This window comes from Aotus nancymaae, unplaced genomic scaffold, assembly GCF_030222135.1.
Source record: "Aotus nancymaae isolate 86718 unplaced genomic scaffold, 86718_ANA_hifiasm-v0.15.2.pri h1tg000012l, whole genome shotgun sequence".
Taxonomy (NCBI): Eukaryota; Metazoa; Chordata; class Mammalia; order Primates; family Aotidae; genus Aotus; species Aotus nancymaae.
In genome coordinates, this window is record NW_026988423.1 from 1,093,996 (window position 1) to 1,120,838 (window position 26,843).

General features: G+C 37.7%; 1 protein-coding gene across 3 annotated transcripts in view; it reads right to left on the reverse strand.

The window, feature by feature from the left end:
- The window catches only part of MTMR2 (myotubularin related protein 2), an 85,279-nt gene extending 72,852 nt beyond the window's left edge, over positions 1-12,427 (reverse strand). The window contains exons 1-2 of one of the 3 annotated variants that reach the window (XM_012454763.2): positions 12,217-12,244; positions 2,369-2,439 (exon numbers count right to left, since the gene is read on the reverse strand). Coding sequence is in view for 1 of the 3 variants with exons in the window: in XM_012454752.2 (XP_012310175.1) it covers positions 12,217-12,296 (80 nt within the window). In the remaining 2 variants the exon portion in view is untranslated. Of the gene's footprint in view, positions 1-2,368; positions 2,440-5,485; positions 5,502-12,216 lie in introns of those variants that run through there. The other 2 variants (XM_064375347.1, XM_012454752.2) reach the window with 2 other exon arrangements.
- Between the last annotated feature and the right edge of the window lie 14,416 nt (positions 12,428-26,843).

The window sequence follows — 26,843 nt, forward strand, 5'->3', positions numbered from 1 at the left end:
CCTTGCAAACCTGAGTTTATTATTAAAATTAGAAAGTCATAAATCCATTATTTTTGCTCTCTAGATAGATATATTTTGTTTTTCCAAGACAAGCAAAACTGATTATTACACACTTAATCTTTCAGTACCCTTTCAAAGTAATGGGATGCAATTTTTCTGCACAAACTTCAAAGTCATCTAAGTGAAGTTAACACAGGTGGGTTTTTTTTTTCAGTTACTAAGTTAAACACTCAGTAGGAAAGGCAGAACGTTCAACGTCTTTCTCTTTGTAGTCCAGAAAGGTTAAGCTAAAAATCAAAATGTTGATACTACTCAGTGATCCATGCCTGCCAAGGGCATCTGTCCCTAATTTTGAATACTCTTCCCTATTTACCAGATCAGTTGTTAGAAATCATAAACTAGAAAACCATATAATAGATAAGGTTCCTTTTTAGAGCTATTTATATATACAATTTTGATTCCATGTTATGAAAAGAACAAAATTTTTTAATGGAAAGAAAATGTATAATTGTAGAATACAATAAATTTATTAGAAATCAATGGGCTATTTTAAAATGACTTTTAAAAAAATCGTATAATTAAAATGTATCTCAAATTATTAAAAAAAAAGAATGATGGCATTGCATCATTAAACTTTCTAATAATTTGAGAATTAAGGAGTATTTCCAAAATTAAGATAACTAGATTTACTAATATAAAGTTACAAATCAGTAACTATCAATACACTATACACAATACAATATAAAATATACACAATACTAAAATTAATTCAAACTCTTATAGTTCAAAAATACTTTGTAAATGTCAGTCCCTCAGAGATATTGTGAATATCAACTATATAGTATTATAGATATAATAAAATTATTTCAATTTTTTAAAGTTTCTGGCTTGGTATATAAAGCATCAGATTCTGTACAAAGCAAATAAAATCACTCCTAACTAGTGTACTACACAGAATCCAAAGAAATAAAACTTTTAACAGTAAACTGCTCATAGTATAGCTTATCAAGCACCTACTATTTGCAAAACACTATAAAACTTGTACCTACTATTTCATTATAAAAAAAAATCAGATCCTCCTTTTTGTAAGCATAAAACTTAAATCCAGGTAGGAATAATATCATGGATATAAAAAAAGTTTTTTCTTTCCTTCACCAAGTCTATCATCCAACGATTTCAAAACTGGACTCAGTCACATATCTGACTAAAAATGAAGAAACAGTATGTTTTTCATTTACATAACCCATATGCCCTCTTAGTTGTTTTTTTTTTTCAGGAACAGTGAAGGATTGGTTATAATCTTATATATACTATAAGCGGAGGGTTCTATAGACATGAAATACAGTGGAACTATATGGCCCTGCAAATAAATCATGATACTATATGGTAAAGTCTAGAACTGGGAATTAGGAGATCATCTCTGACACTAAATAGCTCTGTGAACTTAGAGGAAACCACCACCTTTCCTGGCCCTCTGACATTTACTGTGCTTTTGGGTAAATTATTAGAGTTCTCTAGATCTATTTCCACATCTGAAAAGTTTTGGAACTAGACTAGAATCCAAAAGCATATGGATCGGTGGTTCTCCAATTTTTAAATGCAGACTTCTAACGTCACCCTTAGTGATTCAGAATGTCCATGTTGTAAACTAGGAAGTTAAAAGTTCACCAAGTTCGCAGTTAACTGAAATACACAGGTGGTCCACAGCAACACTTGAAAAACACTAATTGGATGATCCCTAATGCCTCTAAGAGTATAAAAAGATGATATGATTTCTTTCAGCACCAAGCTTTTAGGAATTGAGAATGTAGCACAGTGTGCAGGGTATAGATGTTAAACAATTATTTATAGAAAGAAAGAAAAAGGAAGGAAAAGAGGAGGGAACAAGTAAAGAAAGAAGAGAGAAAGGGAAGGAAGGCAGCTAGCTAACTGGTCATATTTTTGGCCAAGAAACACACAAAACAGTAGTAAAATTATACTTGAATAATATACACAACACACATCAACAGCTGGAAAGCAAAGACCTCAGTATCTATTACATTTTGCATATAACATGAACACTTATCCTCTTCTCAAGTCAAACTGCAAAGTGCTAAGAAGGAAAAAGGAAGGTAACAGAATATGGATGTCAAAAGAATTCTAATGGAAAATTACTGGATACTGGATGACTAAAACGTAGTGGCTATTTTCCCCAAGTAGAAGATAACACAGAATTTTAAGGACAGGGACTTGGAATTGGAACTGAAGTCTGAAGTGACTGGTTACTCATACATGCAAATTTCATTTGTGACAATATATAATCCAGAAATATTGTTGGCAATATTAACTTTTGTCCATTTTTTTAATCTGCATTTTCCCATTCACTTACATTATAATTTTTGAGATGTTTTATCTTCACTTCTGATGATCTTCAAATGTCAATGGCTCTTAACACATTAACTGTAAACAAACACAAAGGAACTTAGGGGAATTCAGAAATTGAAGGAACCCTGAAGTATTCTAAATCATTGTGCAAAGCCTGTAGGGAAGGGAGTGGTGGGGAGGAGGCTTTGGCAATTACTTGATTCATATTTTATATGATCTTCAAAATGTAAAACTGTTCTTTTGAATGAAATGATACTACCAATACTACCCTCTTAATCATCAGGCAATGAATGAAATGATACTATCCTCTTAAACATCAGGCAAAGAAAAAAAATCCTATTTTCTGTCATAAGGAAAAAAACATTCAAAGGTAAAGAAAATTCTCTCCAAATACAAACACTCTCACTTGGTGAATGTACAGTGTATTTTTATCCTTCTCTAGCAAAACAGCAGGTCGAGGAAACTCATGTCCTCATCACTACCACCCAATCAATCTACCCTGGGACTGCCGTCTAACTACAAAGCTTTAGTCTGGACCTGAGGCACCAGATCTTCAGGCATGTGTGTTCTTTATAGCACACAGAACCTGAAGTGAAACAGATTTGAATTCAAATATCAAGGTGCCCTCTTTAATCTTCAGTTTCCTTCTCTGTAAAATGAAAACATTAACACTCTCTATACAGTTATGAGGATTATATGAGAAAATGCATAGAAGAAATGGAGCACCATGCCCAGCACATAGTAAGCATGCAACAAATGTTGTGCTATTTATATTATTATTGTGTTTAATATTAATACTGTTAATCTATTACTTTGTCTACCACCAGGAAAGCAAGGCTTGTCTCAGGTGTTTCTATTTTGAGGCAATGCTTTGGGTTATAACAGAAGAATGTTATCTTATACTGGTAACAGAGAACATCTGTACCATACAAAATTTTATTTTTGAACTTTACCGGGTTTCTTGGCTCAGCTGAAGAATATTAAGACTTGTAATCACCAGCTCACCATCAGCCAGTTATTTTCCCTTTTGCTAATGAATAACTTCTAGACAAGGCCTCCTCCCTACCTCAACAACTGCTCGTTTGCTGCTGTCAGTAAAACAATTCTGCCGAGAAGTGAAATGGATATATTTCTGACTTATTGCCTATTAAATCCTCTGAGCCTGATGAAAAAATGTTTTAGCAATCCAGAGGAGACTTATATACATACCCGCTTCTATTCAATTCCAAATTATTAAACTCCTTATGTTTGCAATTATATGCTTAAAATATTAATATTTAAGTTAGATGAAAAAAGAATATGTAAGATATCTCTGGATTTTTAATAAAATGTTTCAGTGAAGGATATAAAAAACAAACTGAATATTGGCAAAAGCATTCATAAACTAAAATGGTTCAGCTTTATTTATTTCCCTTATGGAAACCACATCCTTACAACTGAAATGAGAGAAAATACCTAAGTAGAACCTGATGCAATATTCTAGAAGAGGATAAAATAGATGAATACATGGCTTAAACGTCCAACTGGAAGTAAGCAGAGTAGGCCATCAATCTCATCACCACTACTACTTTACCATGTAATTCCTTGAGCTCTTCAAGTGAAATATGAAATAGCAGAGCAATAATTCATTTGATTTCTATTTCTCCATCACTTAATGATCTTGCAATTATTAAAAGTATCATTTGATTTTACGGTTCTAGATTAGGATTATAAAAATCTGATCCAAGACAAGACACAAAAAAATAGAAAGCTAAACTTAAGAGTTCAGAGTGCTCCAAGATATAGTTCTCTTTCTGGGTCTGCAATAATATATTACCTCCTCTCTTTCAGTGTTTTCTATTTTGGTCATTGCATTTGCAACTCTAAGAAGTGTCTCTGGCATAAGTGAAGTATCGCAGACTTTAAGTGGAAAATAGCTTTCTTTTAAACAATACATTTGTGTGTACAATGGGAAAAGCCGCTATGTCTCCAATACCCATTCTCTCCTATACCTTAGTGACAGACCTCCAAATTTAGCTCATCACAAAGGCCTCACGGAAGAGACTGCCTATCCCAGCCTTTCTTGTACCTACGTATGGCCATGGGACCATCTTCTAGCCAAGTGGATGTAAACTTAAAAAAAAAAAAGACATGTGACTGCCAAAAAGTATCCTTTAAAGAGAGAGAGTATGCTTTTCTTCTTCCCTTCTTCCGGAAGATATAATAGCCAGAGTTCCAACAACAATTTTGGTTCATGAGATAACCCTGGAATGTAAGAGAATCTGGGTTCTTGATATTTCAGATCCACCATATCAGATATGTATTAACTATCTCCAGGCTTTTATGTGGGAAAAAAAAATTAATACCTCTTGTATTAAGCCACTGTCAGTTTGGATTTCCTGTTATGCTCTGTTAAACCTAAAGTGTAATGAAAAAAAATTTTCCAAACAACAGTGTTTATATTTTTAAGTATATATTGTAAAACATATTTTACAGCTAATTTTTAATAGATTTAATACATAGCATCTGCTCTTATTTAAGACTAAAAATATTTAAAGAGCCCAAGAGTTATTCATACAAAGTAAGAGTCTTCGAAAGAATGAATCTTCACCAGTGATTACTGCCATAGGTCCTACGTACTTGGGGAAGGGAAGAATTATAAAGCTTATGAACAGTTTATATTAATGACAACATTCGTACATATATAAAAACATATTAGGAGGGTCAGGCACAATTAGTTTTGTGTAATAAAGCTACAGGAAAGGGAATTGAAATTATTATTTTCAAGAAGGCATCTTCCACAGTCCCTTTTAATAATCTTCTACCAACCTTATCTTTTTATACAGTTCCGTTTTTAACCTGACTTCCTGTGGAAAGCAGGTTTATAAAATAATTTCCTATCCTTGACTATTGCCGCTAAGAGTGTTTAATTATTATCCACGGATTTAACTAAATCATACAGTAGACACAAAGATAGCAAGTACATTACAAAAACAAAACCATCTTCCTTACAAAGGAAAAATATTTCACACTGAAATCTGGAGAATTTCCATTACTCAAATCCTGAATCACATGCAGTCTTTGGCTCTGGTGATTTTGAATACAACTGCATTAACTTAGTGGCTTTCCAAAATAAACTTACTGCTTTCTGGTCATCTGTATCCAGGTTATCTCCTTCCCTTGGGCATAACCCAAGCTTCACCAGTTCAGGTGATGGCCTCCTGGAATTACTTCTTTATAATACAGTTGACCCTTGAACAACACAGGAGTTGGGGTGCTGACCTTCATTGCAGTTGAAAATCCGCATGTAATTTTGACTCTCCAGACTATTCCCCAAAGTTAACTACTGATAGACTACTGTTGACTGGAAGCTTCCCTGATAACACAAATAGTCTATCAAAACATATTTCAGGCTGCACGCCAATATACTGTATTCTAACAATGAAAAAAATGTTATTAAGACAATCATAAGGAAGAGAAAATATATTTACCACCCTGTAAGTGGAAGTGGGTCATCATAAAGTTTGTTATCTTCATTGTGTTGCACAGGCTGAGGAGGAAGAGGAGAGAGGTTGGTCTTGCTGTGTCAGGGGTGGCAGAGGCAGAAGAAAATCCACATAAAAGTAGATCCAAACAGTTCACACCCATGTGATTCGAGGGTCAACTGTACCTTTGTTAAATGCTTGTTTCCACTAATCTTTCTCACTAACAATCTATTTTTAAGAAAAAGCCTAAAACACATATTCTTGTTTTGTATTACCTATGGCTGAGAAAGAAAAATGCCTTAGGAAATGGCCTACAAATCAAATCTAATAAATCTACAGGAGATGACTTTTACCTTGTACTACTTTAGTTAACATTTTTACAAAAATGCTCTCAAGTAATAGCTTTACAGTAGCTCTAACGCAGACCTTAACTTAGTTTTAACTAATGTCGATTGCATTATAAAAAGCACCAATTAGCAAAAGATCCAAGGCAGTGGTTCTCAAATTTTAGTGTCCATCAGGATCACCTGGAAAGATCCCTAAAACATTAACAGCTGGGCTCAACTCCTAAAGTTTTAATTCAATTAGGTTCAAGGTAGGGCCCAATAATTTGCATTTTTAACGAATTCTGAAGAGACACTGATGCTACTGGCCTGGAGACAAAACTTTGGGAACTACTGATCTACACTAATAGAAAACTATTGATAATAGCATAAGGAAAAATATATACAGGACCCCATCTCAGGTTCAGTATCAACTTGCATTCTTTAAACATGTCCTTTCTGAAAAGCTAGACAATTACTAATTATTTCAGAGTAATATTGTTTCTTATCTAAAAGAACTTAGATCTTTGAGGGTTTTTAAATAATGGAATCCAAAGTAAGTCATTTTTAGTCTAACATGTTCAATGTTTGATGCAAGGTGCTACTAATAATGCCAAGATTATAGGTTCAACCTGGTAGCTTTACTCTGTTCTACAGCTATAATTTCTACCTCTAATCTTGCCAGCTGTCTGAGAAGACATGCCAAGAATGACAAAGGGAATGGGTAAAAACGTGTGATTGTACACAAATCCATCACCACTACTAGAAAAACAACATATCACTTTTTATTTTTTTGAAACAGGGTCTCACTGTCTTGCCCAGGCCATAGTACAGTGGCACCATCATGACCCACTGCAGCCTCAACATTCCCAGGTTCAGGTGATCCTCTTATACCAGCCTCCCAAGTAGCTGGGACTATGGGACTACAGGCACGCACTACCATGCCCAGCTAACTTTTTATTTTTTGTAGAGACAGTGTTCTGCCATGTGACCCAGGCTGGTCTGGAACTCCTGGGCTCAAGCGATCCTCCAGCCTCAGCCTCCCAAAGTGCTAGAATTACAGGAGTTAGCCACTGCAGCTGGTCTCCAACACGTGACTCTTAAGTGACCTTGAGGCTAAAACTCAAGATGAGACCTTGCAACAAAATATGTTTTAGAAATCTACAAAACTCTTCTACTTCTTCAGGCTGTAAGTATAATCAAAATCCATGGAAACAGAAATCCAGGAATTGCTGTTTTCAAATGATGATAATTTTAAGGCAGGCATGCAATTTAGAAATGCAATTAGTTGAGAACTACTTTGAGTACGTGTACCTCCCCTTTGATTTTTTTTTAATGGAATTTAAATGTAACTATAAAATGCTCATCAATGCTAACGAAATTATATACTAGAAACTGATAAAACCAAAATAATCTGGGATAAACAAGTATGGTACCCAGAATAACTAAAGCCTGAGGGAACATAAAGGATGACAGGAATACACATTAAATAAAACAATAACCTAAGGTAGAGCAAAAGGGTCTAAAGTAATCAAGAGTAGCAGATGGATAAATAGGTAGGTGCAGAGGATGTAATAATCTCACTATGTTTAGGACTGGACACAGAACAGATAACGCAGCCAGTAAAATCAGCTCAAGATGTCCAGAGTCTCCCATAAAAATAACTTTAGCTTAGACCTGAAATTCCAAGTGTTCAGGCCAAATTCAACAGAAGAAATCCTTTTTAATCCTTTGAATGGGAACAACAAATAAGACCAGTGGTGAACGTTTTGTCAACATTCTTTTATTTAGTTGTTCACTGGGCACCTATTTGGCACTAGGTATCTTACCATTTGATTATGCACAATACAAAGTAATCAAAGAAACTCACTAAAGCAGTACACTTTATAACAGTGTATAAACTGAAAAATGGAAAACCAGACTAAGATGGCAAATTATTACCAATATAATGTCAAATTCTGCTGTGTAACTCATTACAGTCCTGAGGCTCAGGCCTACTCTTATCACATCTGACCTACAGTATTATTTTATCTATATTCTATAAAGTCACACTTATATCAAGAATCAGAGCACACCCAACAAGAATAAAATTACAGAATATAGGTAGATTATCAGGATGCTGAAGTGAATTTTTCCATAAAGCCCTCTTTCTGTGGGGATAGACATGCATGAAGAATGGCCAACAGCAAGATATACAAGAGTTGCCGAACACTTTACTAAAGTATGGCAATATTAAGCAGGACTCACCAAAGACAATTCTTTTTCTCTATTTTTGAGACAGAGCCTCACTCTGTTGCCCAGGTTGGAGTGCAGTAGCGTGACCTCAGCTCACTGCAACAACCTCTGCCTCCCAGGTTCAAGTGATTACTGTACCTCCCGAGTAGCTAGGATTACAGGCGCACACCACGCCCAGTTAATAATTACTTTTTTGTTTTTTAAAGATGCAGGAATGACGTAACTATAGCTGATTAGGAAGTTACTCTCTGTATATCATATGAAGAATGAAATTGCTCTTTTGTGGGCAAAGCCATTAGGCCTATGATGACCTAGAAGGCGCAACTGGAAACAAGAGCAACTCTGAAACGACTACAGATACTTAATAAGACTCATATGTTTAGTGTGAACTACAGATTGCACAACAGGCCTTTCATCCAACTTCAATGAGTATGTCATTTTCATTTTTTTTTTTTTTTTTTGAGACGGAGTTTCGCTCTTGTTACTCAGGCTGGAGTGCAATGGCACAATCTCGGCTCACCGCAACCTCTGCCTCCTGGGTTCAACCAATTCTCCTGCCTCAGCCTCCCGAGTAGCTGGGACTACAGGTGCACGCCTCCATGCCCAGCTAATTTTTGTATTTTTAGTAGAGACGGGGTTTCACCATGTTGACGAGGATGGTCTCGATCTCTTGACCTCGTGATCCACCTGCCTCAGCCTCCCAAAGTGCTGGGATTATAGGCGTGAGCCACCACGCCAGGCCTTCATTTTTTTAAATACTTTTATTTAAAAAACTTTTTCTTTTTTAGAGATGGGGTCTCACTATGTTGCCCAGGCTGGTCTCAAACTCCTGGGCTCAAATGATCCTCCCACCCTGGACTCCCAAAGTGCTGAGATTACAGGCATGTGACACGGTGCCCAGCCAACTATGCCATTTTCAAAAAACAATGGGCAACCACATGGATTACTGTATTATTCTTCCTACTCCCTAGAAGGGCTTAAGACATCTAATCAATACATTTAAACATAACACATAATATTTAACTTGAGTTCATGTAATAATAAAAGTACTTAAAGAAATTAGAGATAAGTGTATTACCACCTTCAGATATAAATTTGACTAAAATGTTTTACTAAGCTACAGAGAAAGTTACAGAGAAAGACGCAGTTATGCAGTTACCATTTACTAACAAACAAGGAGCATACATAATTATTTCCATAAACAATTTTCCTTGTAGCTAAACTCAGCAGAAATTTATGTCAATCTATGTGTGAAAGACATTCTGTGACACATTTTGCAATATAATTAACTATTATTTTGCCAGAGACATCAAAACAAATTCACAAGGCAGTTTCTCAATTAGGCCTCTGTATAAAAACAGCAAGCATAAAAATAAACTACAATTTAAGGGCATCATTTCTGCAAAGACTGAGACGCTATAGGCCAAACTGCAATAACTTTGCTTTGTCGAAGGCTAATGAAACAAAATAACTTAAACAACTAGACAGACACTTAACATAGCTATGAGACCATGGTAGTCCACACTGGCAATGCATTAAAATCACCTGCAATGAAGTTTGGATTAAGTGTAAAATTAAGCTTTCTAACTAGTGTCTATAATGTATCTATTACATAATATTGATTAAAGAAAGTGCCACAAACAGGTATGATGATTAATGAAATAAGAGATATATAGAATTTAGCAGGGAAACTTCCATACAGTTGACATTAAGTAAATGTTATTTTCTACCTTCCAGAGGAGAGTAATGAAAGCTGGCATTCTGTTATGGAAAATAGGAGTCGCACTTGTATTTTTGTCTAGAGAGGATGAAGCTAATCTACTATAATCACAATTCTTTCAAGGAATACTTAATTTTCTCAAATTCATGTGAGTAACATAATTTTTTATGAAGAAGTTAATATACATATATAAACCTTAAACTTGCTGGGTTTTCTTTTTTAGGAAGTAAGTATGCGAAAGTGGCACCTTTAGGTATATTCATTTGTAATAATAATTTAGTGTAATTGCAAAAATCCAAACCAAAGTTATTTGCAAAGGAATTATCTTTAAAATTAATAAGAATGCATTTATCTTAATAAGTGCTGTCATTAAAATTAAAAAATAACAATTTTAGAGTTCAAAGGGACCTTACAGATTTTCTAAATCAAGCCTCTTGTTTTAAAAGATGAGAAAACTGTAGACTAAAAAGGTTAAATGATAAAGGCCAAAGAGCTAGCTCAGCAAGAGACTTCAGCATGGGAACTTCCTAACTTCCAGTACCTCCTTCTAACAGTAGGCTGCCTCTTGTGGTTCTAACTCCTCTGCCTTGGATGAGGGTACTGGTTGCCTCTTATCTATTCTGAGGCATAGCTGTCATTTGTAATTTTCCCATAAAATTAGAATTTTCCAACCTGTTTTCAGAATGAATAATTTTACAACTGAACATGTTAATCCTCAGCTTTCTAAATTTCAAAGCAATAAATATAGAATTCAAAAAATACTTGATTCACACGTGCAATATATATAATCAAACTGCAAAGAGAAATCTTCCTCTCCTGGATAATTCAGTTTACAACTATCACATGCTGAGACTATGTTAAGTGCTGGAGATATGAAGATGATTAAGATATGGCCCTTGCCCTCAAGTATAATAGCTTATAGCCTGGGAGGAAAAAAACTTTAAGCTAACAGTTACAGTGTGCTTGTTAAGGACTGAAAAAGGACTGGGCAGGAACCTATGGATGCAGTTAGAGATTTAGAATGATGGGATCAGACAGTGATTCCCCAGTGAGGTACTGAACAACAATAGGGGAAAAAAGGCAATAACTACCCATATTTAGCAGAATCCAAAATGAATTATAGTGGAGCCACCTCAATTGATTCGAGGAGAAAATGAAAATTGTGTTTTCACACAGCAGTTATCGACTAACTCTAATAACAATTAGACTATTTTTCAGTGGAAAAGAACCAGATTGCATCGTGGCTGCATAAAAAGCAAAACACGGGTCTTACATTATTTCTTAGTAAAATTTTAAATCATTATTTTAAAATCAAAGAAAAAGACTGCATCCCAAACACGTCTAGTTAATATTCATGGAAGCTCTCTGCAAAGCTGCATAAAGTCCTCCTCAAAATTCCAGAATACAATTCCCATCTGTTACAAGAGAAATGACAACCTGGAGAACCAGTAGCCCAAGAAGGAAGAAAACTACCACTTATTTTGTTTTCTTAAACCTATCACTAGGGATGATAACCACTCAGATTCCTTGATACTGACTTTCAGCTGGAAGATCTAGAAAAGAGAAGCACAGGAGACACTTTTATTTACATATTTAAGCAAAAGGAGAGGCGAGAAGAAAATCAGAGTGTGGAGATAAGGGTGAAAGAAATTAAGAAAGTGAAGCCATGAAAGAGAGAAAAGGGTTGAGCAAGAACCCAAAAACCAAAGACATAAGAAAGGGTGGAAGAAGAGAGATTGAAGGATAGTTTTGGAAGAAGTGATACAGAAAGGCAGGAAATGAGGGGGAAAGAACGGGGGGCGCTGTCTAAAAAAAGACTGAGAGGGAATGAGAGGAGAAAGTAATTAACAGAGGCCACCTTCATCGGGGAGAACACGAGATCGGAATATGAAAGGTAGAGGAACCTATAGAGAAGCAGCGAGTTTAACCTCCTTTTCCTCAGCCTCCACGCTCCAGAGAGGGAGGCAGAAGTGGTTCCCAAGGCCCGGGGAAGGAATTCCGGCGCAGCCTTCAGGAACCACAATCCGCGAGTTGGGGCAACGTCCAGCGGGTCCCCGGCCCCTCTCCATCCCCTTCGGCCGCTGGGCGGGGCCCTGGGCGTCCCGGTTACCTGGACAAGGAGTCCACGCTGGGCGGCCGAGCCGCCGCCGGCTGGGAGCCAAGACTCTCGCAGCTCGAGCTCTTCTCCATGGCGCGGCAGGGACAGCGGAGGAGAAGGCCGAAGCGGTCTTCGCGGCTGCAGGGAGGGAGAAGCAGAGGGCGGAGTGCTTCGGGCAGGGTCCGCAGTCAAGCCAGCGCCAGCCCGGGAAGGAGACCGGAAGCGGCCATGTTCCCCCAGAGTGCACCGCGCCTGGAGGCTGCGGGGGAGCGGGAAGACCCCGCTGCGCGGCTCAGACGCCTTCCCGACGCGCAGTGCTCGCGGGGTCCGGCCGCGCGACCTCTGGGCCTGGAGGAAGGGAGGCGGGGGCTTCCAGAGTGAGAGCGTCTGGCGAAGCGGGAGGGATGGGGACCAGACCGCTGGAGAAGGAGGAGAAATCCTAGGTGTAAGAGGAATGAGGGAACATTAGGCATGGAAGAGATAAAGACCTGAGGCCAGGAGGATGATTGAGACAGGAATGTGGAGATGAGGGAAAACATGGGAACGGGATAATGAGAGAAAAGTGAGGGAAAGAGGTATGGAAGGAGAATGGGGAGGAAACTGATAAACAGACAAAAAGAATTATACACTACAGGATGCGGTGACATTGGATATTCTACCCAAGTAGAAGGCAAACTTTTACCGATTTTTCCCTGCCCAGCAGTAAGGGAGTGTGGAGGGATAGAACTGTGGTAAGAGAAAAGGAACTAGGTAAAGGGGAAATCCTTCTGCTAGGATTTTTGTGTTACAGGAAGGCCATAAGAACACCTTAAAGGAGTTTTTCTGACTGAAATTGAATCCCAATCATCTCATGTATGGGGTGTAAAATTATGCAAAGTTTATTCCTTTAAAAAAAAAATCAGATGATCCTTAAAAGAAAAAATTTCTTTGCTAGGATAAATAAAATTATATTAATTTAAGTTAGATTTAATTTACAGTGTACAACTGATGTCTTTGAAGAAACCTTATAGTCGCAGTGCAATGTTAACTTGCCAGTACATTCCCCAGAAGAACAAGCTAGCTTAGTCGTGCTCAGTGTAAGCCAGAGTAGTTACTGATGAATGAGTATGTGTTTAAGCACAAAAGGCTTAGCCGTTCTGTTCCCTTTTTCAGTTTGGCAAGGACTGACAGCCACTGATTGTTTTTATTTCCATAATTTTTAAGAGACGTTAACTGTACTCTGTAGGCAAAGGGAGTCGATAGTCAGAAACATTTTTTAACAAACTTAAATATCTGTAATGACTCATAGAAGAATTTCCTTATTTCTTCATCTCTACCTGCCTTCCAAAATGCTGACTCACTGTCACCTACTTAGATTTCCTGAGTATGGTGAAGACTGATGACCCCTTGAATGGGAGACCCATGTACTTTCTTCTACACAGTTCATTCCTAGCATTGTGTTAATAGAACCCTCGGAACCTCCTCCATGATGTAACAATGTGTGTATGGTTCTACCTAGTGATTAATAAAGAACAGTGTAGTTAAAAGTGTAGAGACTTTGGAACCAGACAAACCTGCGTCGGAATCCTGCTTCTCTCACTACATTTGATGTATGCTTGTGGTTAAGTTGTTTCTCATCTCTAAAATGGGAATAAAAATACCTGTATAATAGGTTGTTTTCTTCTGTACAGGGTTGGTTGCACAGTATGGTCTCAGTAATTAGATCTATTATTAGTCATTTTTCCACTGAACTTACTGTTTTACTTCTAACCTGGCTGGTAAAATGGTAACTTCTCAGAATGAAAACACAAGCAAAGAATATCAGCTGAAAATTAATTAGTGAACTCTAATTAATTAATGAACTCTAAGTGAAAAGAAAAATGAAAAAAATGATTAACTCGAGACCTTACCAAAAGTTATTAATTTTCAATTTGTAATCTGGGCTGTTTTTTCTCAAACTATCTGCAGGAATGAACAGTGTTTTGTTTTTAATTTCTAAACCATCACCAACAAATACCTTTTTAAAATATAAGAAAAATTAATCACAGTCGGCCCTTTATACCCATGGGTTCCATGTCCTCAGATTCAACCAACCACAGATTGAAAAATTTTTTTAAATTGTAAAAATCAACAATAAAAATAAAACAAATAGAAAACAATACGGTGTAACAACTATATAACATTTACATTGTATTAGATGTTATAAGTAATCTAGAGTCGATTTAAAGTATACAGGAGGATATACATAGGTTCTTTGTGGATACTGTGCCTTTTTATATAAGGGACTTGAGCATCCTTAGATTTTGCTATTGTTGGGGGTCCTGAAACCAATAACCTGAAGATACTAAGAAATAACTGTACTAGGAAAATTAAATTTAAGAAAAAGTTATGCAAAATACAAGGCCAAATTGTTTATTTAACAGACACTACTCCATGAACGTTTCATAAAACTTCCTAAACATTTATTCTCATATTGCCTTTGTCTCATCATAGACTGATAACAGTTCCTGTGTGGATGCTACACCAAAAAACTGTTGAGATCTGATAATGAAGCTGCAGAATACAAAATCAACATCCAAACTTAGTTGCATTTCTACACATCAATAATGAAATGGCCAAAAAAAAAAAAAAAAATCAAGAAAGCAATCCCATTTACAAATACTACAAAAAAAAAAAAAAAAAAAAAAAACACACACAAGAATAAGTTTAACCAAGGAAATGAAAGACCTCCTCAAAGAAAACTATAAAACTCTGATGAAGGAAATTGAACAAGATGCAAACAAATGGAAAGACATTTCATGGTCATGGAACAGAACAATTAACATTATTAAAATGACCATTCTACACAAAGCAATCTACAAATTCAATGCAATGTCTATGAAAATATCAATGTCCTTTTTCACAAAAAAAGAAGAAAAATTCTAAAATTCACATCAAACTAAAAAACAGCCTGAATTGAATAGCAAAAGCAATCCTGAGCAAGAAGAACAAAGCTGGAGGCATCAGACTATCTGACTTCAAAATATAAATAAATATAAGGCTATACCTACAGCAGGGTATTGGTATAAAAACAAACACACATACCAAAGGAACATTAGAGAGCATCCAGAAATAAATACATGCGTTTACAGCCAACTGATTTTGGAGAGACATCAAGATTATCCTTACACTGGGGGAAGGATAATCTCTTTAATAAATTGTGCTAGGAATATTGCATATCCACATTCAGAAGAATAAAACTGGACCCCTGTATCTTACCACATACACAAATCAACTTAAGATGGATTAAAGACTAAAATGTAACACCTAAAGCTGTAAAATAACTACAATAAAATATTAGGGAAATACTTCAGGGCATTAGGCAATGTTTTACAGCTAAAACATCAAAAGCACAGGTAACAAAAACACAAATAGATGAGTGGGACTACATTAAAGTAAAAAGCTTCTTCACCGTAAGGGAAACAACAAGTGAAGAGACCGCTTGTTGAATGGCAGAGAACATCTGCAAACTATCTGACAAAAGAATAATACTTAGAATATATAATGAACTAAAAAATCTGAACAGTATAAAAACAAACAATCCCATTAAAAAATAGGCAGGCTGGGCGCAGTGGCTCATACCTGTAATCCTGGCACTTTGGGAGGCTGAGGTGGGCAGATCACTTGAGGTCAGGAGTTTCAGACCAGCCTGGCCAAAATGGTAAAACCCTATCTCAACTAAAAAATAAAAAACTTAGGTGGGCGTGGTGGCACGTGCCTGTAATTCCAGCTACTTGGGAGGCTGAGGCAGGAGAATGTCTTGCACCCAGGAGGCAGAGGTTGCAGTGACCCAAGATTGCACACTGCATTCCAGCCTGGACAACAGAGTAAGACTCTGTCAAAAAAAAAAAAAAAAATGCAAAGGGGCTCATGACTGTAATCCCAGCACTTTGGGAAGCAGTGGTGGGCGGATTACCTAAGGCCAGGAGTTCGAGACCAGCCTGGCCAACATGGCAAAATCCTACCTCTACCAAAAATACAAACAAACAAACAAATTAGCTGGGCATGGTGACAGGTGCCTGTAATCCCAGCTTCGGGAGGCTGAGGCAGGAGAATCCTTGAACCTGGGAGGCTGCGGTCACAGTGCGCCTAGAGTGCCCCACTGCACTTTGGCCTGGGAGACAGTGAGACTCCCTCTCAAAAAAAAAAAAAAAAAAAAGAGGCAAAGGACATAAACAGACATTTCTCAAAGGAAGACACAAGAATAGCCAAAAGGTATATGAAAAAATGCTCAATATCACTAATCATCAGGACACTATAAGTCAAAACCACAGTGAGATACCATCTTACCCCAGTCAGAATGACTGTTATCAAATAGATAAAAAACAGATGCTGGTGAGGATGTGAAGAAAAGGGAATTCTTATACTCTGTTGGTGGGAATGTAGATTAGTACAGCCAGTATGGAAAATAGTCTGGAGATTTCTGAAAAAAAAAAAAAAAAAAACTAAAAATAGAGCTACCATATGATCCACCATTACCCACTCCTGGGTGTTTATTCAAAGGAAAATAAATTAGTTATCAAAAAGATACCTGCACCCCATGTTTATTTTGCAGCACTATTCACAGTAATAAAGATATGGAACCAACCTACATGACCATCAATGGTCAAATGAATAAAGAAAATATATATATGCAATGAAATACCATTCTGCCATAAAAAAGAATGAAATCATGTCATTTGAAGCAACATAAATAGAATTACAGGTCATTATGTTAAGTGAAATAAGCTAGGCCCAGAAAGACAAAAATCACATGTTCAACATCTCTCATATACGGGAGCTCAAAAAGTCAATCTCATGGAAGTAGAGAGTAGAATGATGGACACCAGGGGCTAGGAAGGCTGTGTAGAGGAAGGATAAAGAGAAGTTGGTTACTGAGTACAAACATACAGTTAGAGAGAAGAAATAACTTACAGACCAGGTGCAGTGGCTCATACAATTTCAGCACTTTGGGAGTGCAAGGGCAGGTGGATCACTTGAGGTCAGGACTTTGAGACCAGCCTGGCCAACACAGTGAAACCCCGTCTCCAGATGTGGTGGCAAGCACCTGTAATTCCAGCTACTTGGGAGGTTAAGGCAGGAGAATCGCTTGAACCCAGGAGGCAGTTGCAGTGAGCTGAGATTGTACCACTGCACTCCAGCCTGGATGACAGAATGAGACTTCATCTCAAAAAAGCAAAAAATAGAGCAGAGGACCTGAAATATTCTCAACACATAGAAATGGTAAATACTCAAGGTGATGGATTCCCTAACTACTCTGACTTGGTCATTACACATTCTATGCATGCAGCAAAATATCACATGTGCCCTATAGATATGTACAAATCTTATGTATCAACTTGAAAAAAAAGAGATAAAATGAAAATGATAAACACATTGAATGACTAAGAAGAAATAATTAAAATAGAATCATTTTATGGACATCTTTACACCAAACGTTTACAATCTTAAATAAATAAATAATGTTTTGAAAGAGAAACATGCCAAAATTTGCTAAATAATAAATAGAAAAAAAAAGTTTAAAAAATAATAAAAACGTCTCCCTCAAATATTTTTATGGATCAAGTCTTAGCAGATTATGAATTATTTGGAAACAGAAAAAGAAAGCTGCTGAGTCTGTTTTATAAGGTCTGTTTCACATAGGCCTTTCCTTTGTGAACATATATAAACACCAGTGAAATTCTAAATGAAATATTACTTAAAATAGGGTGATGTCAACAAGAGGCCAGACTTGGAAGATGCAGGCTCTTCTTTTCCCACACAGATGTTGACTTAAAAACAATGTACAAACTGGGCACAATGGCTCACTCCTGTAATCCCAGCATTTGGGAGGCTAAGATGGGTGGATCACTTAAGCCCAAGAGTTTGAGTCCAGCCTGGGCAACATGATAAAATCCCATCTCTACAAAATATACAAAAAACTAGCTGGGTGTGGTGGCATAGGCCTGTAGTTCCAGCTACTTGGGAGGCTGTGAAAGCAGGATTACTTGAGCCCAGGAGGTCAAGGCTGCAGTGAGCTGTGATTATGCCACTGCACTCCATCCTGGGTGACAGAATGAGACCCTGTCTCAAAAAAAAAAAAAAAAAAAAAGTACAGCCAAGAAAACTTGTGTGAAAATTTTAGAGATCAGTTGAGAAGTTAAAGCAGGTTAAACCAAGAGAGGATTCCAGAGAAAGGGTAGAAAAATTCATAGCATTTGGCATACCTGTTCATCATCCTTTCCCTAGAAGGCGTATCGTGGAGCAGTGGGTGGGGGGAACACTCCATACCCTTTATTAGGGCTTCTTCCTGTGGGTGAAAGCACAAAAGGGGACTTTTAAAGAAAATGTTTTGGCCTTTCTGGGGCTGGTTTTGGTCTTGCCTGACTCTGAGCACTGATGGTATTGATGCCAGAGCTTGGAGCCTGTAATAGAGGTGAGCAGCATGTTATAGCTGCATTTCTACAGGCAGACACCAAAAGAAGCAGGAGATGAGAAAAGATGTTAAAGGTCCTAGAACTTCCAGCCCAGCTGATTAGTAAAGGTCTTCTCTTGCACAAAACTAATATACAAAGACTGAAAGAGACAGTTGTTTCTTCTAAATCCCATCAAAAAAGTTACAAATCATAAAAAGAAGGTATAAAACATAGCCCAACCAAAGAAATAAATACAACTCCAGAAACAAGCTCTAAAGAAATTCAGATTTATGAGCTGCCTGAAAAAGAATTTACAATAACTGTTATAAGATGCTCAATGAGGCCGGGTGCAGTGGCTCACACCTGTAATCCAAGCACTTTGGGAGGCCAAGATAGGTGGATCACCTGAGGTCAGGAGTTTGAGACCAGCCTGACCAACATGGTAAAACCCTGTCTCTACTAGATACAAAAAAATTAGCCAGGTGTTGTGGCCTCTGCCTGTAATTCCAGCTACTTGGGAGGCTGAAGCAGGAGAATCACTTGAACCCAGGAGGCAGAGGTTGCAGTGAGCCAAGATAGCACCATTGCACTTCAGACTGGGCAATGAGAGTGAAACGCCATCTCAAAAAAATAAATAAATAAAATTGAAAAAAATAAAGGGGCTCAATGAGCTAATACAGAATATCAATAGATGAATCACAAAAACAATGAATTAACAAAATGTGAATATCAACAAAGTGATAGAAGCTATTTTAAAAAGGAAAAAAATTCTTGAGCTGAAAAAACAACTGAAAATTCATTAGAGGAATTCAACAGCAAGCTTGATCAGGCAGAAGAAATAATTATTGAACTTGAAGACAGGTCACTTGAAACCATTGAGTCAGAAAAACTAAAAGAAAAAAAGGAAGAAAAGTAAAGAAAGCTGCATCAGGCTGTTGTTGCGTTCCTGTAAAGAGAGATCTGAGACTGGGTAGTTTATAAAGAAAAAAGGTTTAATTGGCTCACAGTTCTGCAGGCTGTGCAGGAATCATATTGTCCACATCTGCTTCGCTTCAGGGGAGACCTCAGGGAGCTTTTGCTTGTGGCAGAAGGTGAAGCTGGAGCAGGGGTCTCATATAACAAAAATGGGAGCAAGAGGGAGAGTAGGGGGAGGTGCCTACACTTTCAAGCAATCAGATTTCATGAGAACTTATTCACTGTCACAAGGATAGTACCAAACCATGAGGGATCTGCCCCCATGACCCAAACCCCTCCCACCAGGCCCCACCTCTGACACTGTGAATTAAATTTCACCATTATTTTTAGACGGGGGGCACGTATCCAAACTATCTCAAGAGCCTAAGGGAATTACGGGACCCTATCAAGTAGATCAATATATGCATTATGGAAATTAAAGAAGGTGAAAAGGGAGAGAAAGAGGCAAGGAGCTTATTTGAAGAAATATTGGCTGAAAACTTCCCACATCAAAAGAAACAATGAACATTAATATTCAAGAAACTCAATGAACTTCAACTAGGATAAATTCAATAAGAATCACCGCAACCACAGTATACTCAAATTGTCTAAAATCAAAGACAAAGAGAGAATCTTGAAAACAGGAAGGGAAAACAATTTGTCACATAAAGGAGCGTCTATAAGATTATCAGATTTTCCAGCAGAAACTTTACAGGCCATAAATGTATGAGATGATATGTTCAAAGTGCTGAGGAAAAATATTGTCAAAGAAGAATACTGTGTTTGGCCACACCATTCTTCAAAGATTAAGGAGAAATTTAGACTTTCTCAGATAAATAAACACTGAGAGAATTCATTACCTCTAAAACTTATCTACAAGAAATGCTAACAAGAGTCCTTCAAGTTGAAATGAAAAGATTGTAGACAGCAACACAAAGCCATATGAAAACATAACTTTTTCCATAATGGTACATATACGAACAAATATAGTAACCTGTCCCACTATATTTTTGATGCATAGAATTTAAATAACAAAGACATTTTAAGAACTATAAATCTATGTTAATGGGTTTACAATATATAAAGATGTAATGTGACATGAGTAACATAAAGTGGGGGTGGAGTGGAGCTAGAAAGAAGTAGAGTTTTGGTATATGATTGAGGTTATTGTCATTTAAAATAGAATGCTATCATTTAAATACGTTTTATGTAATTGTAATAGTTTTCATAAATAAAATATCTATAGAACATACAGAAAAAGAGAAGAAGACATCAAAGCATATAACTACAAAAAAAAAAATCAATGAAACATAAAGGTAGGCGTTAAAAGAGGAAAGGAGGGAAAAAAGGCTACAAAACACAGAAGACAACAAAATGGCAATGGTAAGTCCTTCCCGATCAGTAATCACTTTAAATGTAAATGAATTAAACTCGCCAATCAAAGACATAGATTGGGTGAATGGATTAAAAGAACAAGATACAAGTATGTATCATCTAGAAGAGACTTACTTTAAGACTACATTCATAGTCTGAGAGTGAAAGGATGCAAAAAAGATATTTCATGCAAATGGTAATCAAAAGAGATCGGGGTGCCTATACTAGTCCTAGGTGAAATAGACTACACCAAAAACTGTTATAAAAGATGAAGAGACCTGTTACACAATAATAAAAGGGTCAATTCAGCAAGAAGATATAACAACTATAAATATTTACATACTAAGCCTCAGAGATCCTAAATATTTGAAGCAGAATTGGACAGAATTGAAGGGAGACATAGACAGCACCACAATAATAGTAGGGCACTTTAACAATTCCCTTTCAATAATGGATAGAACAACAAGAGAGAAGGTCAATAAGGAAATGTAAGACTTGAACAACAGTATAGATCAAATGACCTAACAGACAGACATAGAACCCTCCACTAAATGACAGCAAAATGTGTTCTTCTCAAGTGCACATGGAGCGTTCTCCAGGATAGACCATATGTTAGGTCACAGTACAAGTCTTAAAAAATTAAAGAATATAGAAATCATACAGTATCTGTATGATTTTCCAATAATAAGTATCTTTTCCAATAACAAGAGAATAAAACTAGAAATCAATAGCACAAGGATTAAGAACATAGAAGACTCAACTAAAATCAGAGATGAAAGAGGAGACATTAAAAGTAATACCAAAGAAATAAAAAGGATAAGAGAATACTATGAACAATTTTAAGCCAAAAAATTGGATAACCTAGAAGAAATTAATAAGTTCCTAGAAACACCAACCTACCAAGAGTGAATCATGAAGAAATAGAAAATCTGAATACATAATTGATGAGTGAAGAGACTGAATAAATAATCAAAGACCCCCCTCCAACAAAGAAAAGCACAAAATCAGATGGCTTCACTGGTGAATTCTATCAAACATTTCAAGAAAAATTAACACTAAGTCTGAAACGCTTCCAAAATAGTTGAAGAGAAGAGCACCTCCAAGCTCATTCTGTGATGCCAGCATTGTTACCCTGAAACCAAAGCCAGACAAAGGCACCACACAAAAACTACAGACCTGGTGAACCACATTTTCTGATAAACGTGGTTGCAAAAATCTTAACAAAATTCCAGCAAACCACATTCAAGAACACATTCAAAGGATTATTATACTTCATAATCAAGGGGAGTTTATTCCTTGAATGCAAGGCTGGTTTAACATATGAAAATCAAGGTAGGCTGGGCAGGGTGGCTCACGCCTGTAATCCCAGCACTTTGGGAGGCAGAGATGGGCAGATCACGAGGTCAGGAGTTCAAGACCAGTCTGGCCAACATGGTGAAACTCTCTCCCTACTAAAAATACAAAAAAAAAAAAAAAAAAAAAAAAAAAAAAATCAGCTGGGCGTGGTGGCTCATGCTTGTAATCCCAGCTACTCGGGAGGCTGAGACAGGAGAATTGCTTGAACCCAGGAGGTGAAGGTTGCAGTGAGCTGAGATCATGCCACTACACCCCAACCTGGGCGACAGAATAAGACTCTGTCTCCAAAAAAAAATAAAAAAATAAACAGAAAGAAAATCAATGTAATACATTGCAGAAAAAGCATGTGGCAAGAGTCAATGCCCTCCATTATAAAAAACACCCACAAACTAGGAATAGAAGGAAACTACACCAAGATAATGAAGGCCATTTATGAAAAGCCCATATTTAGCATCATACTTAGTGGTGAAAGACTTGAAGCTTATCCTCTAAGAACAGAAGCAAGGCAATGATGCCTGCTCTCGTCACTTCTATTTAATATAGTATCAGAAGTACTAGCTAGAGCAATTAGGCAAGAAGAATAAATAAATGTTATTAAAATTGGAAGGGAAGAAGCAAAATTATTCTTTTTCCATGTGACATTATTTTATATGTAAAAACACTAAAAATTCCACAATAAAACTGTTAGGGCCAAGCATGGTGGCTCACACATGTAATCTCAGCACTTTGTGAGATTGAGTTGGGAAGACTGCTTGAGTATGAGAATTCAAGAATAGCCTGAGCAACAAGGTGAGACCCCCATCTCTACAAAAAATCCAAAAATTCAACAGGCATGGTGGTGCACACTAGTGCTTCCAGCTACTCAGGAGGCTGAAATGGGAAGATCACTTGAGCCAAGGAGGTTGAAGCTGCAGTGAGCTATTATGTGCCACTGCATTCCAACCTGGGCAACAGAGTGAGAGACCCCGTCTCAAAAAACAACAAAACAACAACAACAGCTGGGCACAGTGGCTCATGGCTGTAATCCCAGCACTTTGTGAGGCCAAGCTGGGTTGTCATATGTGAATTTTCAGTGCCACAAAAGAAGTAGCACTCAAATATAAATTTAATTTTCTCAGCAAGGCAACTTTACTTCTGCAGAAAGGGTGCTCCTGTTTGCCATCTTGCCATGAGAGGACCCTGAACAAAGGAGGCAGGGCCATTTATACCTTAACACATCTGCCATACTGCTCTGTCCTGATTCCACTGGCTGGAACTGGACTTCACAGTCTAGGCTGTCCCCAGTTGGCTAACAAAACTGTCCTAAAGAGGTAAAGGCAGAGGAGAGCAAAGGAAAAGAGAAAGTAACTTGAGGAATGCTTAGAGAAGCAAGAACATTTCCAAATAAGGAAGGGAAATAAGCTATTAGGAGGTTGAAGGAGCAATAAAGTATATTTCAATAATTTCTTTAGGATCCTTTCCTGAAATGTCGACTCTTATACCATAAACATGACTTAATGAAAGAGAAGAGTTTTCAGATGCTGCAATAACAATAGTAAGCTTTATAAGATTACACTGGTTATATTGACAGCTAAAAGGAGTAATTCCTTTGGTCAAATGGATATATAATTTTAAGGATTGACAAAGACTTGTGGAAGCAGTCTACCTTAACCATTAGTGTTCCATATGACATTAGACTAAGCAGAACATAGAGATTCTGTTTTAGAGGGACAAAAGTCTGATTCCTACCAATTAATACAGCTAGTATTCCTTGGATTACTAGTATCCTTAGAGGGACTCATTATGTCTTCCTAATCTGAGGAAGTCTAAGAGGGACAGAGACATCCTTCTGAAGCAGCAAGCTGTCCTTGCTTATGCAAATCTTTACAAGGCATAACTAAACAGATATCAAAAGCAACAACTTGAGGTGAGCCAGATCTAATCATATTAATAACAAGATAGGAGTAGTTAAAGGGAAGAAAAGAAAAAGAAAAGGTAGAAAGATAAGTTTTCTTAGCTTTAACTTGGTAGGGTCAGATCCTGGAACAGTAGACCGTGATTCTAGCGGTGATGGCGTTTTCTTGACTCGGATGTGATGTGGCCATCTCTTTTCTGCTGTATGAATGGCAGTCTTGGTGGTCAGCAGCACAAGATAGAGTGGTCTCCGGGCTGGTGCTGGTGTACTGGATTTCTAGGAGTGGGCCTGTGCTAAGAGACCTTTTAGAATCTTTGTTAAAGAGTAGGTTAGTGCTTAAAAAAAAACCTGTTGTGCTTTGATTTGAATGTCCAGGTTATGGAAAAACTGGACACCTCTTTAACTTTAGCTAATATGTTTACACACAGAATTTCTTTTACAATGAACATTTCAAAACTTGCTTAAACTTTCAAAACAAAAATTATACATTTCTTGCATAAATTTCTTTTTATAACATTTTTCACAACTATCACAGACAATCTTAACTTTCTAACTTTGTTCTATAACTTTCCTTACTAAAGGTGAATTCTTATAACTTTCTTAATATTTCTTTCTCTTCCTCCTAATCTACTTTGTCCCTCCTTCTCTCTTTGCCTCTTTTTCTCTCTCTTTGACTCTGTCTCTTTCTCTCTCTTTGTCTTTCTCTCTCTCTCTCTCTCTGACTTTCTGTTTCTCTCTCTTTCTGACTCTGTCTCTCTCTGGCTCTCTACATCTACTGTTTCTTCCCTTGAAAAGAGAATACTTAGAATGGACATTAACTCAGTCTAAGTATGTAACTGGGGGCCTAAAAACTGATCAATCTGTTCTGCTACCCCATCAGGGTCATCTAATAATGGCTTAACTTCTCTCTTTAGACTCCGGACCTTAGAAGCAGTTAAGGGAGCATTCCCCAAACCAACCGCACCTCCTCCTTGAGACTTCACAAAACTAACTGTGCCTCCTCCTCGAGGTATCTGCTTTAGAGGAAAAAAAAAAAAAGCTTTGAAGCTGAAACTGATTCCTTGGAAGAATAGGGGAAAGGAAAACTTTGAATATATCTTTTGCATTACTCTATCTCCCGTCGGAGCCCTTTCTTCAAGGAAGAAGACTCCAGCTGGCAGTGATCAGGCCTTTGAGATGCTAGCTCCCAAAAGCCTCAGTGATACGGGGGAGTAGGGAATTCTGGGTTGGGTTTGGGACAGCAGCTGCGGCTTGGGGAGGAGGAGGCAGTGTCCTGAGGATGGAAGGAGCAGGAGCTGGAGTCAGATAGGAGGGAAGATGGTCTAATGGGTCCCATTTTCATGTAGATTGCTCACAGGTAAAAGCTCCACCCTTTTTAAGTGAGACTGCTCCTGACTTTATTCTACTCTTATTGTTTTCCTTCTCCTCTTAATGGGTAGAGGAGAACTGACCCCTGCCACCAACAGACAGCACAGTCTATTTCTTCTTATGAGACAGGGCATTTGTTGTTGACATACGTTAAGAGTTGACAGACCTAATCCTCATCTGACCCAAATTTTGGGCAGACAACTGCAGGCTTGAGGATCAGTTTTTGAGTCCACATAAATCAGCAATACTTTATCATTTGTTAAGGAAGACTCAACACCTCAAGCTGGAAATATCACTCCTATTCCATTTTTTGTTTGTTTGTTTTCAGAAGGCCCAACCACTACCGCCTCCCCACCCACCAAGCTGTGAATCTCTTGCCTATTCTGTTTATGGAAGGCTCAACACCCCAAGCTGGGAATCCCTTGCCTATTGCATTGTAAAAACAAGGTTACAGAAGACTGAACTCAAGTTAGGAATTTTTTGCCTTTGCTGTCCTGGGAGGTTGCCCTGTTTCCTTCCTTCCCCCTTCTGAGGGTCCCTTACGCTCTTCTCATTTGTCCTCCTTGGTCGCTCCTCAGCAGTAGGACTTGTCACCATTCACACAAACAACACCACATTCACTGGCATTCACACTCCACCCTCCAGAAGCTGACCACCAAGGAAGGGGCAACAGTTGCCCCTTTGCAACGTTTCCTACCTCGGCTCAGGCACAAGGTTGCCTGGCTGAGGCCCCTCATCGCTGTGGTTTGTAATCTCTTTCCACTTTGTTGCTGAGAATCTGGGTTTATTCCTCGCACCAGTGGGACCCTGCTCTCTACCCCCAAGGCCACTGCAAAGAGGCAGTGTGATGTCTACTCATGAGAGAGGACCAGAAACCATCCCAGAGGGAAATGGCAATCCTGGACAAGCCCCAAGTTGTTATATATGAATTTTCAGTGCCACAAAAGAAGTAGCACTCAAATATAAATTTAATTTTCTCAGCAAGGCAACTTTGCTTTCTGCAGAAAGGGTGCTCCTGTTTGCCATCTTGCCATGAGAGGACCCTGAACAAAGGAGGCAGGGCCATTTATATCGAATGCATCTGCCCTACTGCTGTCTCCTGATTCCACTGGCTGAAACTGGACTTCACAGTCCAGGCTGCACCCAGTTGGCTAACAAAATTTTCCTAAAGAGGTAAAGGTACAGGAGAACAAAGGAAAGAGGAAGTAACTTGAGGAATGCTTAGAGAAGCAATAACATTTCCAAATAAGGAAGGGAAATAAGCCATGCCTGGGCTTGTC